Source organism: Ornithorhynchus anatinus, chromosome 4, assembly GCF_004115215.2.
Source record: "Ornithorhynchus anatinus isolate Pmale09 chromosome 4, mOrnAna1.pri.v4, whole genome shotgun sequence".
NCBI lineage: Eukaryota > Metazoa > Chordata > Mammalia > Monotremata > Ornithorhynchidae > Ornithorhynchus > Ornithorhynchus anatinus.
The window spans coordinates 131,671,450-131,687,273 of record NC_041731.1 but is presented as its reverse complement, the minus strand read 5'-3'; the positions used below and the strand labels follow the sequence as shown (position 1 = coordinate 131,687,273).

At 52.4% G+C, this 15,824-nt stretch overlaps 1 protein-coding gene across 1 annotated transcript; it reads right to left on the bottom strand.

Moving 5' to 3' along the window:
• Nucleotides 1–215: 215 nt before the first annotated feature.
• On the bottom strand, nucleotides 216–13,572 carry GPR78 (G protein-coupled receptor 78). Its single transcript, XM_029062293.1, has 3 exons — nucleotides 12,826–13,572; nucleotides 10,139–10,252; nucleotides 216–1,480 (listed from the first exon to the last, which is right to left on the bottom strand). The coding sequence occupies exons 1-3, from the start codon at nucleotides 13,491–13,493 to the stop codon at nucleotides 1,243–1,245; spliced, it is 1,020 nt and encodes a 339-aa protein (XP_028918126.1). The 5' UTR covers nucleotides 13,494–13,572; the 3' UTR covers nucleotides 216–1,242.
• Between the last annotated feature and the right edge of the window lie 2,252 nt (nucleotides 13,573–15,824).

Below are 15,824 nucleotides of genomic sequence, written 5' to 3'. Positions count from 1 at the left end.
AGAGTAAGCGCTTAACAGATACCATAATAAGGATTATCATTATTATGTATCCAGTGCAGTTCTAAACCCTGGAGTAGATGTCCCCTGTGGGGCTCACAGTCTTAATCCCCATTTTACAGATGAGGTCACCGAGGCCCAGTAAAGTGAAGCCATTTGCCCAAGGTCATGCAGCAGGCAAGTGGTGAAGCCAGAATCAGAACCCAGGTCCTTCTGACTTCCGGGCCCGGGCTCTATCCATTAGGCCACGCTGCTTCCCGGCCCACAGTGAGTTTACAGTCTAGAGACTCTTCAGGATTGAGATTTGTCCATCCTTCCTGATAGGAGAACCATCGTTCCTTCAGTGATTCTGTCATGGAACAAAGTCCAGGAAGTGTTAAACCTAGTAAAATCGGGCTTTTAGCCTTTGGTCATATGCCCTGCTAAACGTACGCGTCCCCTCTTTCCCTCGACATTACAATCATCCTGTCTAGTACAAACGGCCCAAGCTCTCATCCTTGGTATCGCTGAAGGAGATTCCGACGGAGTTCTCTCCTCGAGGGAAAATTCTCCTGGAAAGCTGTCCTTAGAATCGGAGCCAAATACGCGAGGAACACTCTCATTTAAGGACCCATTCCACAAGGACGTTCTAGAAACCTCTTTCCCAAATCGACATACCTTAGGCCAGCTCTTACAAAAATAAAACTAAGTAGATAAAAATCTAGTCACCTGTGTGCCAAGCCAAAATCCCCAGGCAAGGGGGCTGGGGGAGAAACGAAGGAGCTTCGAAAGTGAACAGCACTCCGCTACTTGCTGAGTTGGAAGGGGGAACGTTCTCTAAACTGGACTAGCGCGAGGTCTTCTACTTTAGGCAGACGTCGCATTAAAACCCGAGCCAGCCGCTAGGATATCCTGCTTTTTAAACTCTCTGATGGGAAAGAGTGAGCAGCCCCCCCTCGGCCCCTTACGGGGCCCAGACCGGCAAGGGATCGGGACAGTCGAACCCCCAGATCCGAACCCGACAAGTTTATGGAGCAGGGCCCGGCCGCAGAGCATCCAGCAGCGGCCCCGCCGGGTGATCTCCCTCCCCGCGGACGATAACGGAACCCGTCGGGCGGCCCCGATTCCGAGCGACCTCGTCCAGCGCGACCCTAGGATTTCGGTGGCCATCGTCGCATCGCCAGGTGGGGAGGAGGTGACGCTCCGAGTCGGGCAAGATTCGGGAAGGTCCGTCCCGACTGGCCAGAGACGACCGGGGCAGGAATCTCAGTTTGTTCTGTGGAGGCAGTACTCGTTCTCTGTGTCCAGAGAGCTGTTGTAGCCGGAGGAAGGGTAGAGGTCTCTCTTCAGGAGCCTGTTGACAATGTTCATCAAGACTTTCTTGTACTGTTTGCGCAGAAGGGAGTACACGAAAGGGTCCGATGCAGCCTTACTGTAGGCCAGGCACTTGCATACAATCCCCCAGTAGTAGTTGATTGTGATGAAAGGAAGGAGCTCGACCAACCTGTTGGGAAGAAAGAGAAGATTCTGTGGCTCGTTCAAATCGTATTACCGTACAGAGCACTTGGGGGAGCGCGATATGACACTAAACTGATTCCCTGTAACACTAAACCGAAGCAGCGTGGCTCCGTGGAAAGAGCCCGGGCTTTGGAGTCAGAGGTCATGGGTTCGAATTCCGGCTCGGCCACTTGTCAGCTGGGTGACGGTGGGCGAGTCACTTCACTTCTCTGGGCCTCAGTCACCTCATCTGCAAAATGGGGATGAAGGCTGTGAGCCCCACGTGGGACGACCTGGTTGCCCTGTGTCTACCCCAGCGCCTAGGACGGTGCCCTGCACATAGTAAGCGCTTGACAAATACCAACATTATTAAACAGATTCCCTGCCCACAACCAGCTTACAGTCTACCATTTATGGTCAAGGCCTAGTGGTTGATCACGGGCCTGGGAGTCAGAAGGAGCTGGGTTCTTAATCCTGGCTCCGCCACTTGTCTTCTGGGTGATCTTGGGCAAGTCGCTTCACTTCTCTGGACCTCAGTTGCCTCATTGGGAAAATGGGCATTAAGGCTGGGAGCCCCATGTGGGACAGGGACTGTGTCCAACCTGATTAGCTTGTATCTACCCCAGCACTTAGAATGCTGCTTGGCACAAAGTAAGGGTTTATTAAATACAATTATCACTATTATTATTATTAATAATCAATTGCATTTCTTGAGCACTTGGGAGAAGTGGCCTGGTGTAGTGGATAGAGCATGGGCCTGGGAGTCAGAAGGTCATGGGTTCTAATCCCTGCTCCACCACTCGTCTACTGTGGGGCCATAGGCAAGTCACTTCCCTTCTCTGGGCCTCAGTGGCCTCATCTGGAAAATGGGGATTGAAACTCGGAGCCCCATGTGGGACAGGGTCTGTGTCCAGTCCGATTTGCTTGTATCCACCCCAGCGCTTTGTACAGCGCCTGGCACATAGTAAGCACTTAACAAATACCACTACTATTACTATGTGCTGAGCTCTGTACTACGCTCTCTGGAGAATACAGTAGAAAAATTACCCTATTTATTTTGTTAATGCGATGCGCGTCACCCTGATTCTATTTATTTGCTATTGTTTTAGTGAGATGCTCTTCCCCTCGATTCTCTTTATCGCCCTTGTTCTCGTCCGTCCGTCTCCCCCGATTAGACCGTGAGCCCGTCAGTGGGCAGGGACCCGTCTCTATCTGTTACCGACTTGTCCATTCCAAGCGCTTAGTCCAGTGCTCTGCACATAGTGAGCGCTCAATAAATACTACTGAATGAAAGTGAACAGTCCCATTCCCTGTCCACAGTGAGCTTGCAGTTGAGAGGGGGAGACAGCCATTACCGTAAATAAATGAATTACGGATATGTAGGTAAGTCGTGCGGGGCTAGGAGTGGGAAGAATAAAGGGAGCAAGTCACAGAAGGGAGTGGGAGAAGAAGAAAGGAAGGATGAGTCAGGGAAGGCCTCCTGGAGGAGATAGGCCTTCAGGAAAACTTTGAAGCGGGGGGAGTGTCATCGTTGGATTGGAGGAGGGAGGGCGTTCCAGGCCAGAGGCAGGACGTGGGCGAGAGGTCGGCAGCGAGACAGGCGGGACGGAGGCCCGGTGAGAAGGTTGGCATGAGAGGAGCGAAGTGGAAATGTGCCGGCAGGGTCGGAGGAGGAGAGCAGCATAATATCACTATAATGTCGTAACTCACTAGGTGGCCCTCTTCGATTAGCCTACCGGAGAGAATATCTCCTTTCCTGATAGAGCCTTATCCTCTCTGAGGGCCCGATTAATCTCAACAAGAGCGGTTACTGACCACCTGCTCTGTGAGGACCACTGTACTAAACGCCAGGGAGAATACTAGCAGTTTGCAGGAGCGATTGCTAACCTCAACGACTTTATAAATTAGTGGGGAAATTTTTCTGATGGTTATTATTATGGGAGGAGTTGTTAGGTGCTCGCTAGTTGCCAAGGACTGGACTCAGTTCCCCGGGCAATATTAATAATAATGATAATGATGGTATGTGTTAAGCACTTACTATGTGTCAAGTGCTGGTCTAAGCGTTGGGGTAGATACAAGGTAATCGGGTTGTCCCCTGTGGGGCTCAAAGTCTTAATCTCCATTTTACAGATGAGGTAACTGAGGCACAGAGAAGTTAAGTGACTTGCCCAGAGTCACACAGCTAAGTGGCACAGTCAAGGTGCAAGGGGTCGGGTCTCCTCCAAGAGGCCTTCCCCGATTAAGCCCTCATTTCTCTGGCTCCCTCTCCCCATACATAGTAACGGTGGCGCTGGGTGCCGAGCACTGTTCCAAGCCCTGGGATAGCTACAAGTTAATCAGATCAGACACGGTCCCTGTCCCACATGGGGCTCCCACTCTTCATCCCCATTTTACAGCTGAGGGAACTGAGGCCCAGAGATTTGAAGCGACTTACCCAAGGGTCACGCAGCAGACACGTGGCGGAGCCGGGATTAGAACCCACCACCTCTGACTCCCGGGCCCGGGCTCTTTCCACTAAACCACGTTGGTTCTGTCGTTGTCTAATGCACTTGGACTCGTGACCTCTGGGCATCTGTTCTTCACCCCACCCTCATCTCTACAGCACTCGTCTATACATCCATAAATTATATATTACAAATCATTCATTTATATCAATGTCTGTCTCCCACTCTAGAATGTACACTCGTTGGGAGGAGGAAACCCGGCCACCAACTCAGTTGCGCTCTCGCAAACGCTCAGTGCAGTGCTCTGCGTACAGTGAGTGCTCGATGAATACCACCGATGATCAGTGCGTTCTCATCTTCGTGACAGGAGTCCTTATTCCGAACAGGAAAAGTCATCCTGAAATTAGGATCCTCGTGTTTTTGTTAGATTCTATACTGTGCAGGCAAAAAGAATTCCTATAAAAAAACCCCCTCCTGGATGTTTCCATAGAAACCATTCACCGGAACCCATCATTTTTAAAGACTGCTAAGTATGAGGAATGATGCTTAAAGAGACATTGATACTATTTTCTTCCAACGTGTTTTAGCCATCGCTAAGAAACTAGGTTCACTTTACAGACAGCGTTCAATTAATCTTTACACCATCCCTGTTGGGTAGAAAGCAAGAATGATTATTCTCATTTTATAGGTGGACAGTGCCCTCCCTTCTCACCTCTGCCAAACTCATTCTCTTCCCTTCTTCAAAACCCTACTTAGAGCTCACCTCTTCCCAGAGGCCTTCCCACACTGAGCTCCCCTTCTCCCTCTAGTCCCTCCACCGACCCCCTTCACCTCTCCGCAGCTAAACCCTCTTCCCCCCGCCCCGACCCTTTCCCTCTGCTCTTCCCCCTCTCCCTTCCCATCCCCTCAGCACCGTACTCGTCCGCTCAACTGTATAGATTTTCATCACCCTATTTATTTTGTTAATGAAATGTACATCGCCTTAATTCTATTTATCTGCTATTGTTTTCATGAGATATTCATCCCCTCGATTCTATTTATCGCCATCGTTCTCGACCGCCCGTCTCCCCCCGATTAGACCATGAGCCCGTCAAAGGGCAGGGACCGTCTCTATCTGTTACCGATCTGTCCATTCCAAGCGCTTAGGACAGTGCTCTGCACATAGTAAGCGCTCAATAAATACTATTGAATGAATAAGAGAAATGGAAGAATGTACCATAAACATCCCGCCAAACTCTCTTAGGACAAAATTATTCACAGAGCGGAGCCCCTCTTTAATTTAGAATATTGGTTGAAAGTCAGTGTCCGGAGAAGGATTCTGATGGGTCTTCGTACTAAGAAGGAAGGTCTAGCGCTTAGAACAGTGCTCGGCACATAGTAAGCGCTTAACAAATACCAACATTATTAACATTATTATTAGTATTTCTTAAACACACGCTATGTAATAATAATGTTGGTATTTGTTAAGCGCTTACTATGTGCCGAGCACTGTTCTAAGCGCTGGGGTAGACACAAGGGAAGCAGGTTGTCCCACGTGGGGCTCCCAGTCTTAATCCCCATCTTACAGATGAGGTAACTGAGGCCCAGAGAAGTGAAGTGACTTGCCCACAGTCACACAGCTGACAAGTGGCGGAGCCGGGATTCGAACTCACGACCTCCGACTCCAAAGCCCGTGCTCTTTCCACTGAGCCACGCTGCTTCTTTTTAAGCTAGGTGTCAAAACACCGTGTATCTCTACATGGGGATAAAAGATAGAAGCCCAATCACTAATCCCTGCCTCACAGTTTAGGAGAGAGAGGGAGAGCACATACTTTAACCTCGTTTGAAAGATTCAATCGTATTTATTGAGCGCTTCCTATGCGCAGAGCACTGTACTAAGCGCTTGGAATGAACAAGTCGGCAACAGATGGAGACGGTCCCTGCCGTTTGACGGGCGCACGGTCTAATCGATGAAGAAACAGACCCACCGTGGCTAAGTGACTTGCCCAAAGTCACACGGCAAGCAAGTGTTCAAACCAGGACCAGAACCTCAATCTCCTGACTCCCTGGCCTGTGCTATTTCCACCGGTACACACTGCCCATAGATGATAAATGAAAGATAAACAGACATTAAACTGTGACAAGTTAAAAGTGATTTTTTTTTTCCCACTCGGCAGTTTTGAACACACCTGATATCCTGATTTTTTTTTTTTTTCATTCTGGTTTGCTCGATCAGCAAAGGGGTTAGAGCGATTAAATGAAAAACGACTAGTGTTTTCAGATCTTTAACTCATCAGGATCAGACTCCAAACTTGGCGGCCACCAGGTGAGCGCTTAAGGGGTGGAGAAAGGACAGAAATGAGTCACCTCCGCCACAAAGTGAAAAGGTTTTGTTGTTTTCCTGAACACCTTCACAGCAGACCAGGTGTCCCTGTTAACGACAACAGTATTTCATCGAGTACCACCCGGTCAGAAAAGCTGTTCGGTGTGAAAGAGGCGGGGAAGCAGATCGGCAGAAGACGAGATGAAACGCCCTCCTAATTTCGATTTGAGCTTTCAGTCATTTATTTGAGAACGCGTCTCCCCAGATTGGAAGGTCCTTAAAAGCAGGGACCGTGACTTTACGCTCCCAGACGCTTAGGGCAGGGCTCGATTTTTTTTGTAATAGCATTTGTTAAACACTTACTACGATAACGTTGGTATTTGTTAAGCGCTTACTATGTGCAGAGCGCTGTTCTCGGGTTGCCCCACGTGAGGCTCACAGTTCATCCCCATTTTACAGATGAGGCAACTGAGGCACAGAGAAGCGAAGTGACTTGCCCACAGTCACGCAGCTGACAAGTGGCAGAGCCGGGATTCGAACGCACGCCCTCTGACTCCCAAGCCCGGGCTCTTCCCACTGAGCCACGCCGCTTCTATTAAGCGCTGGGGCAGATACAAATTTATCAGGTTAGACGCAGTCCCTGTCCCACATGGGGCTCACGGTCTGAATCCCCATTTGTCAGAAGAGGTAACTGAGGCCCGGGGAAATGAAGTGACTCGCCCGAGGTCATACAGCAGACAAGTGGCGGAGGCTGGATTAGAACCCAGGTCCTTCTGACTCCCAGGCCTGGGCTCTAGCCACTAGGCCATGCTGCTTGTCATTACTCTAGTGGGATAGATTGCTACCTCCTACCTGAAACGTTACGCGACTGTCTCCACCACATTCATTCAATAGCATTTACTGAGCGCTTACTGTGTGCGGAGCACTGTACTCTTTCCCCCTTGAGAGGAGGGATCATTCCCTAATAATTCTGTGGCCCTCTCTCAAGGGCTTGGTGCCGCGATTCATTTATATCGAGAGAGGCAGCGTGGCTCAGGGGAAAGAGCCCGGGCTTGGGAGTCAGAGGTCATGGGTTCGAATCCCCGCTCTGCCACTCGTCATGCATTCAATAGTATTTATTGAGCGCTTACCATGGGCAGAGCACTGGACTAAGCGCTTGGAATGAACAAGTCGGCAACAGATAGAGACGGTCCCCGCCCTTCGACGGGCTCACGGTCTAATCGGGGGAGACGGCCGGACGAGAACGATGGAGATGAATCGAGTCGGGGGGAAGCTGTGTGACCTTGGGCAAGTCACTTCACTTCTCTGGGCCTCAGTTCCCTCATCTGTAAAATGGGGATGAAGACTGGGAACCCCACGTGGGACAACCTGATTCCCCTGTACCGACCCCAGCGCTTAGAACAGTGCTCTGCACATAGTAAGCGCTTAACAGATACCAACGTTATTATTATTTCTATGAATGTCTGTTTGTCCCTCTAGACTGTAAGCTCGCTGTGGGACAGGAGAAAGCCTACTAACTCTGTTGTACTAGGTACTGAGTACAGTGCTCTGCGCCCTGTAAGTGTTCAATAAATAGCCTTGATTCATCTGTCACTACTGATTGATTTTTCATGGCATTTGTTAAGGGATTACTATGTGTCAAGCGCTGCTCTAAGCACTGGGGTAGATACGAGTTAGAATGGACACAGTCCCTGTCCTACATGGGGCTCACGGTCCTTGGTTAGGTGGGAGAACAGATATTAATTGATTGATTGATATTAAATATGATTAAGAACCTGGGAGGGTTGAAAGGATTTATGAAGGCACCTTCAAATTCTCTCGACGGTTGGGGGGGGGGGGGGGATCTAGTGAGGGAGGGAACTACTGTTTAACTTAATATACTTCATTCATTTTATTACGGTTTTATTACTTTTTATTTCTAGGCTGTAAGCTTCCTTTAGTCTGTAAACTCGTTCATTCCTTCATTCAATAGTATTTATGGAGCGCTTACTAAGGGCAGAGCACTGTACTAAGCGCTTGGAATGGACAATTGGGCAACAGATGGAGACCGTCCCTGCCCAGTGACAGGCTCGCAGTCTAAAAATGAAATGTGACTCTACCAACTCTGTTCTTATATCGTGTTCTCCCAAGCTCCCGGGGCCCTGCCTGCAGTAGGTGCTCAATAAAGGCAGTTGATTGACTGCTGGATTGATTTCAGGTATACTAGCAAAAGGCAGGCTCGGGAAGAGGAAAGCTTTTCAGTCCCGATGCAGTGGAAATCTTTGGTCTCCCAAAAAACACAGATTTGTATCTTGATGGCATATGGATCGTTAGCAGTCAACAGAAAGTGACTCACACTTTTTCCATGTGCTGAATATTCATTAGTTGACTCTTTCGCTTTGAATGTGTTCAGGTCTTGAAAATGTCTTTTTAAAACTTGGGGGGAAATCCAGGATCTAATTAACCAAGCAATTAGGAGAAGTCTACCCACTCTGTTATAGTGGTCTCTCCCAAACGCTTAGCACAGTGCTCTGCCCGCAGTAAGGGAGCAATAAATACCATTGATTGACTGTCTACCGGCCCCTCTAAGTAAGAAATTCACAGCGGGCAGGGAATTTGTCTATCAACCCGCTTAGAGAAGCAGCGTGGCTCAGTGGAAAGAGCACGGGCTTTGGAGTCGGAGGTCACGGGTTCGAATCCCGGCTCGGCCACTTGTCAGCTGTGTGACTTTGGGCGAGTCACTTCACTTCTCGGTGCCTCAGTCACCTCATCTGGAAAATGGGGATGAAGACCGGGAGCCCCACGTGGGACGACCCGATTCCCCTGGGTCTACCCCAGTGCTTAGAACAGTGCTCGGCACATAGTAAGCGCTTAACAAATACCAGCATATTGGACTCTCTCAAGTGCTTAGCACACGTGTGCTCTGTACACTGGGTTGTACGGAGTTTCTGGCCCACATAATAATAATAATGTTGGTATTTGTTAAGCGCTCACGGGGGGGGCTCACGGTCTTCATCCCCATTTTGCAGATGAGGTGACTGAGGCCCAGAGAAGTGAAGTGACTCGCCCACAGTCACCCAGCTGACAAGTGGCCGAGCCGGGATTCGAACCCATGACCTCCGACTCCAAAGCCCGTGCTCTTTCCACTGAGCCGCGCTGCTTCTCAATAAGGCTCGCCGTCTCAATCCCCATTTTATAGATGAGGAGCCTGAGGCCCAGAGAAGGGAAGTGACTTTCCCAAGGTCACACAGCAGGCCAATGGCAGACCCGGGATTAGAACCCAAGTCTTCTGACTCCCAGGCCCATATTCTTTCACTAGGCCACGTTGCTCCTCTTTCTACCGAGGAAACTGACCCAATTACACTTTGATCTATTTTTCTTTGAAGCTTCTGTTACATTTGACTACAATGGCTGGTACCTTTTCCTTATTCGTCAGGAGCTAAAGGCTCCTTGGAGAAAACTCTTCCTGCAAAAACACCTCGTTCCTTCAACCCTACGAGGGGGTATTTCTCTGACAGAGATCTGGGAGAAGACAACGGGACAATAAAACAGACACCTTCTCTTCCCACCACGAGTTTACAGTCTAGAGGTCTGGACCCGCATCAGCCCAGGCTGCCCACCCTGGAACCAAATCCCCCTCAGAGTTTGGAAGGCCGATAAGAGACCGCAAGTCGCTTCACTTCTCTGGGCCTCAGTTACCTCATCTGTAAAATGGGGATTAGCTGTGAGCCTCACGTGGGACGACCTGATTACCACCAGCGCTCAGAACAGCGCTCTGCCCATGGTAGCGCTTAACAAATACCAACATTATTATTAAACGTCGTGCCTCCTTGGACTCCGGACGGAAGCTCCACGGCAGAATCCTGGGGAGAATCTGGTCTTTCCTAGAAGACTCCAGGAAGGGGCGTCTTGTCGGGCTCCTTCGGGTTGGGGTACTAACCTGGTGATAATGTAAGGTGCAAAACAGATGACGAAAGATCCTATAAAAATGCTGATTTTCTTGGTGGCCCGCTGCCGACGCCTCTTCTGCTCGTTAAGACAGCGCTGCTTCACACTGCCAAGTGAGATAACAGAATTCCGTTAGGAACGAAAGTGGGGAAGGAAAAAAAAAAACCACATAACCAACCCCCAAACACACACACGCGCGCACACACACACACGCACACGCACACACACACACACACACACTAGGTTATAGCCAACAGCAAAAAAAGAAAAAAGGAGAATAAAAGCAAATTGCTTTCTCTTCACTCTTTTCTCTCCTCTCTTTTCTCTCTTTCTTCTCTACTCTCTCTCCTTTTTTCTTCCCTCTCTCTTCGCTCTCCTTTCTTCTCTCTTTTCTCTCTCTCCTCTTCTCTCCTTTCTGTCTCTCTTTCTCTTCTCTCTCTCCCCTTTCTCTCCTCTCCCCTTTCTCTCCTCTCTCCTTTCTCTCATCTCTCTCCCTCTCCTCTCTCTCTTCTCTATCCTCTCCTCTCTCTCTTCTTTCTCTCCTTTTTTCCCCTCTCTCCTCTCTCTCCTTTCTTCTCTCCTCCTCCTTCTTTCTCTTCTCTCTCTCCCCTTTCTCTCCTCTCTCTCCTTTCTTTTTTTCTCTCTCTCCCTCTCCTCTTTCTCTTCTCTATCCTCCGTCTCTTCTCTTTCTCCGATCTTTCTTCTCTCTATCCTTCTCCTCTCTCCTCTTTCTTCTCTCTCCTCTCACCTCTTCCTTCTCTCTCCTTTTTATTTTCTGTCTCTTCTCTCTCTCCCCCCTTTCTCTCTTATATCTCTCTCCTTTTTCTCTTCTCTCTCTCTCTGCTCTTTCCTCTCTCTCCTCTCCTCTGTCTCTCTCTGCCTCTCTCTTCTTCGGGACCCAAGAAATTATTTTTTTTCTTCTTCCTTCTCCTCCCACATCCTGATGGCCCCACTGTACCGCTATCAGCGACGAAATCTCCCCCTTCCCCCTAGAGAAGAACAAGCCGTTCTCTCCGGCAGCGCTCGGTAGAGTGCTCTGCAGAGAGTGAGCACTCAATCAATACTACTGGTGGATAGGCTGATTGACTCAGCCGAATTTGACAGCCAAAATGGCAAAGGGGAAGGTGACGCGGCCACCATGTGAAAATCTTTTAGGACAGATATCGTATGCCTAAACCCGATTGAACTCTCCCGAGTGCTAAGTTCAGTGCTTAACACACAGTGGGTCTTCTCATCAGTCACTCGCATTTATTGAGCTCTTACTGTCTGCAGAGCACTGTACTAAGCGCTTGTGAGAGTACAATACAACAATATGACAGACACATTCCCCGCCCAACAGTACTATTGATTGTTTGATTGATTTCCAGTCAGGGAGGTTACTCTGAACAGGGGTTTTACTGATCCGACCCAAATCACGGTCAAGCTTGGGAACAGTGCTCGGGCGCTTAGGACAGTGCTCTGCACGCAGTTAGCGCTCGATAGATACGATTGAATGAATGTGGAACCAGGACGAAAATGCCCAGATCGACATACTTATTTTAGACAATGCATATTCATATATTTTTTTTTTTTCCTGTGTGTTTCTATCTCTGCTTATCCATCTCTCCCACTATCTCTCTCTCACACACACACGGACACCGATACACCTTGGCAAACACACACAAAAATATAACTTGGCCTCATTTTCCCCGGCTGGGGCAACGAAAATAAAGACGGATGAAACCCTGCTAGGGGGGAGGGGGGGACCCGGCGGGATTCACGAGAAGCAGCGTGGCTTAGTGGGAAGAGCTCGGTCCTGGGAGTCGGAGGACCTGGGTTCGAATCCCGGATCCACCACGTGTCTGCTGTGTGACCCGGGGTAAGCCGCTCAACTTCTCCGTGCCTCCGCTACCTCTGAGTTACATCTGTCCATCGGTTAGACCCGTCCAAGGGGGACGAAGACCGTGAGCCCCGCGTGGCGTGGCTCAGTGGAAAGAGCCCGGGTTTAGGAGTCAGGGGTCATGGGTTCTAATCCCGGCTCCACCACTTGTCAGCTGTGTGACTCCGGGCAAGTCACTTCACTTCTCGGTGCCTCACTTACCTCACCTGTAAAATGAGGATTAAGACAGCGAGCACCCCATGGGACAACCTGACTACCCTGTGGGTGCCCCAGCGCTTAAAGCGGGGCTCCGCGCCTGGTAAGCGCTTTACCAACGTTATTATTATCATAACCTCGTTCGTTCAATCGTATTTATTGAGCGCTTTACTGTGTGCCGACTCTGCCCCTTGTCAGCTGTGTGACTGCGGGCAGGTCACTTCGCTTCTCTGCGCCTCAGTTCCCTCATCTGTAAAATGGGGGTGAAGACCGTGAGCCTCACGTGGGACCACCTGATTCCCCTGTGTCTCCCCCAGCGCTTAGAACAGCGCTCCGCACGTAGTAAGCGCTTAACAAATACCAACGCCATCGTTATTATTACGAAGCGCTCGGAATGGACGATCCGGCAACAGGCAGAGACAATCCCTGCCCTAGGCCGGGCGTGTGTCCCCCAGCGCTGGGAAGAGTGCTTGGCACACAGTGAGCGCTTAACGGATCCCGTCATTATCCCGAGGATTATCATTACCCCGGCGCTCAGAAGAGCGCTCGGCACGTAGTAAGGGCTCGACGGACAGCCTGAGGGTTCGCGTTACTTCGATTCTCACCTGGGGTGGATATCGACGAGCAAAACCAGGGTTTGCATGGTGATGATATCGATCCTCCGGCAGTGGAAGCGGGCGACTTTGAGGACTTTCAAGTAGGTGAAGCAGAGGATGAGCAGAGAGAGCATGAAGCTAGTGGCGTGCAACACGATGGTGAAGGCTGTGAACCTCCTTCGGTCCGACGCTTCCTTGAGGGCCAAGGTGCAGGAAGCGTAGCTGCCGCTGAAACCCAGCCAGGAGAAGCCCAGGGCCACCAGGGGGAAGGCCAGCGAGTGGATCCAGGAGTAGCCCACCAAGACCACCGCATCCTTGAACCGCATCTTGCTGGCGTAACTCAAGGGGAAGACCACGGCGATCCACTTGTCGATGCTGAGGGCCGCCATGCTCAGCATGGCGTTGCAAGTCAGAAAAGTTTCCAGGAATCCCAGGGCTTGGCAGAGACGGTCGCCGGCGGGCGAGCGACCCGTCAGGAGCCCCAGCAGGGTGAAGGGCATGTTGGCCACGGTCAGCAGCAGGTTGCAAAAGGACAGGTTGACCAGAAAGACCCCCGACACCTGCTTGCGGAGCTCGGAGCTGGACACGAAGCATAGCAGCACCAGCAGGTTGGCCAGCAGAGACACGGCCAGGGCGACCACCAGGAAGATCGCCAAGAACGCTTCGGTCAAGTCCATCGTTCTCTTACCGAGTAGCCATGGGCTGGGGCGCGCTGGACGGGGACCGGGGGGTGGAGGCCGGTGGAGGGATCATTTTGGCCGCATCGGAGCCGGGAGGGAGGGAGGGAAGGATTGGGAGAGGGAGGGAGGGAGGGAGGGAGGGAGGGTTGGAAGGATCGAGGGAGGGAGGGAGGGACGGAAGGGAGGGCGAGATGGAGGGATGGAGGGATGGAGGGAGGAACGGAGGGATGGAGAGACGGAGGGATGGAGGGAGGGACGGAGGGATGGAGAGACGGAGGGATGGAGAGATGGAGGGATGGAGGGAGGAACGGAGGGATGGAGAGACGGAGGGATGGAGGGAGGCACGGAGGGATGGAGAGACGGAGGGAGGGAGGGAGGGACGGAGGGATGGAGAGACGGAGGGATGGAGGGAGGGACGGAGGGATGGAGGGATGAACGGAGGGATGGAGGGAGGGACGGAGGGATGGAGGGAGGGACGGAGGGACGGAGAGACGGAGGGATGGAGGGAGGGACGGAGGGATGGAGGGAGGGACGGAGGGACGGAGGGATGCCGGTCCCGGGGGTGGAGGGTGGGGGCAATGAAGGGGGCAAGGTCCTCGGTAGCCCCCCGAGAGGGCGCGCGCGCGGGGGGGGGAGGGCCGGCGCCCGGGACCTGTCCGCGGTGCTGAAGGCCGGACCTCGGGCAGCCCCACGCGGGGGCCGCGGCCGAGGAGGAGGCGCGCCGCGGCCCACGCGGACCCTCCCATCCGCCCACCCGCCCGCCCGACCCTTCCCCTTTCTCCCTGCCCCCCTTCCCCCCGCGCTCCGCCCGCCCCTGGAGGGGAGGGGACACCCTCGGCCACCTCGGCCACCTGCAGGGCCTGGGAGGGGTCCTGGGGGCGGGGGGGGGGGGGGTCCTGGAGCGTCCCGGGGGATCCCGGGGGGTCCCGGGGGGGAGGGGGGGGGGGTCCGGCTCTCGGGGGGAGGGCGTGGATGGGGTTTCTGCACCGTGGATGCGCTGGGTGCGCGCAAGGAACCGGTGGGTTTGGGTCCTGGGAAATGGGGAGGGGGTCGGAGCGGGGTACGTGTCTGTGTGATCGTGTGTGTCCCCCCCCCCACCCCGCCCCCGCCATTCCCCGCGTCCTCCCCCGGAGGCTCGGCGCAACGTGTCGCTCGCTGCTTAGGGCTCCCAAACCACGGGGTCTCCGCTGGACCTTCATTCGATCGTATCCGTCGAGCGCTTACTGGGCGCAGAGCACTGTAATGATAGTGATGATGATGGGATTCGCGAAGAGCTTACTATGTGCCGAGCGCTGTACTAAACGCTGGGCTCGGAAACCGGGGTTTCTCCCCCGGACCTTCACTCGATCGTATCCGTTGAGCGCTTACTGTGCGCAGAGCACTGTGATAACGATGACGAGGATGGCATCGGCTGAGCGCTTACTCTGTGCCGAGCGCTGTTCTAGGCGCCGGGCTCAGGAAACCAGTCTTTCTCCTCTGTTCGGGAAGCGGCGTGGCGTCGTAGACGGAGCCCGGACCCGGGAGTCAGAAGGTCGTGGGTTCTAATCCCGACTTCACCGCTCTGCTGTGTGACCCTGGGCAAGCGCCTTCATTACTCTGGGCCTCAGTGACCCTCCTCTGTAAAATGGGGATTGAGACCGTGGAACAGGGACCGTATCCAACCCGATTTGCTTATATCCACCCCAGCGCTTAGTACGGTGCCTGGCACTTAGCGCTTAACAGAGATCGTCATTATTCTTATTGTGATCCTTCGTATTTGTTGAGCGCTTACTGTGTGCAGAGCGCTGTGATGGTAATAACGATGATGATGATGACGATGATGATGGTGATGATGATGGAATTTGTTAAGCTCTTTCTACGTGCCAAGCGCCGTTCTCAGCGCTGGGCTCAGAAACCAGTGATCGTCCGCTGGACCTTCGTTCATTCATATCTAGCGAGCGCTTACTGCGTGCAGAGCACTAAATAATAATGACGATGACGATAGCGCTATTTGTTAAGCGCTTACTGTGCGCCAAGCACTGGTCTAAGCGCTGGGGTAGATATAAGGTCATCAGGTTGTCCCATGTGGGGCTCCCGGTCTTAAGCCCCATTTTACCGAGGAGGTGTTTGAAGAAAAGAGAAGTGAAGTGACTGGCCCAAGGTCACACAGCAGAGAGAGCCACTGGGAAAGGACAACACAGCGCAGTGCGATACGATACAAGGTACAGCACGATAAAGCGCAGGTGGAGAGTTGGGGGAGCGGAGAGTGCGGGTCATTGGCCCCCGGCCACCTCCAGGTCCCCGGCAAAATGGCCCTCACGTCCCCCCGGGGTCCCCGGCGTCCCGACC

Excerpts from the sequence above, each read along its gene's own strand:
- GPR78 (XM_029062293.1), bottom strand. The coding sequence starts at position 13,493 with ATGGACTTGACCGAAGCGTTCTTGGCGATCTTCCTGGTGGTCGCCCTG. Across the intron at positions 10,253-12,825 it reads CTCGTCGATATCCACCCCAG|TGTGAAGCAGCGCTGTCTTA; the intron begins GTGAGAATCGAA and ends CTCACTTGGCAG. Across the intron at positions 1,481-10,138 it reads GCACCTTACATTATCACCAG|GTTGGTCGAGCTCCTTCCTT; the intron begins GTTAGTACCCCA and ends TCTTCCCAACAG.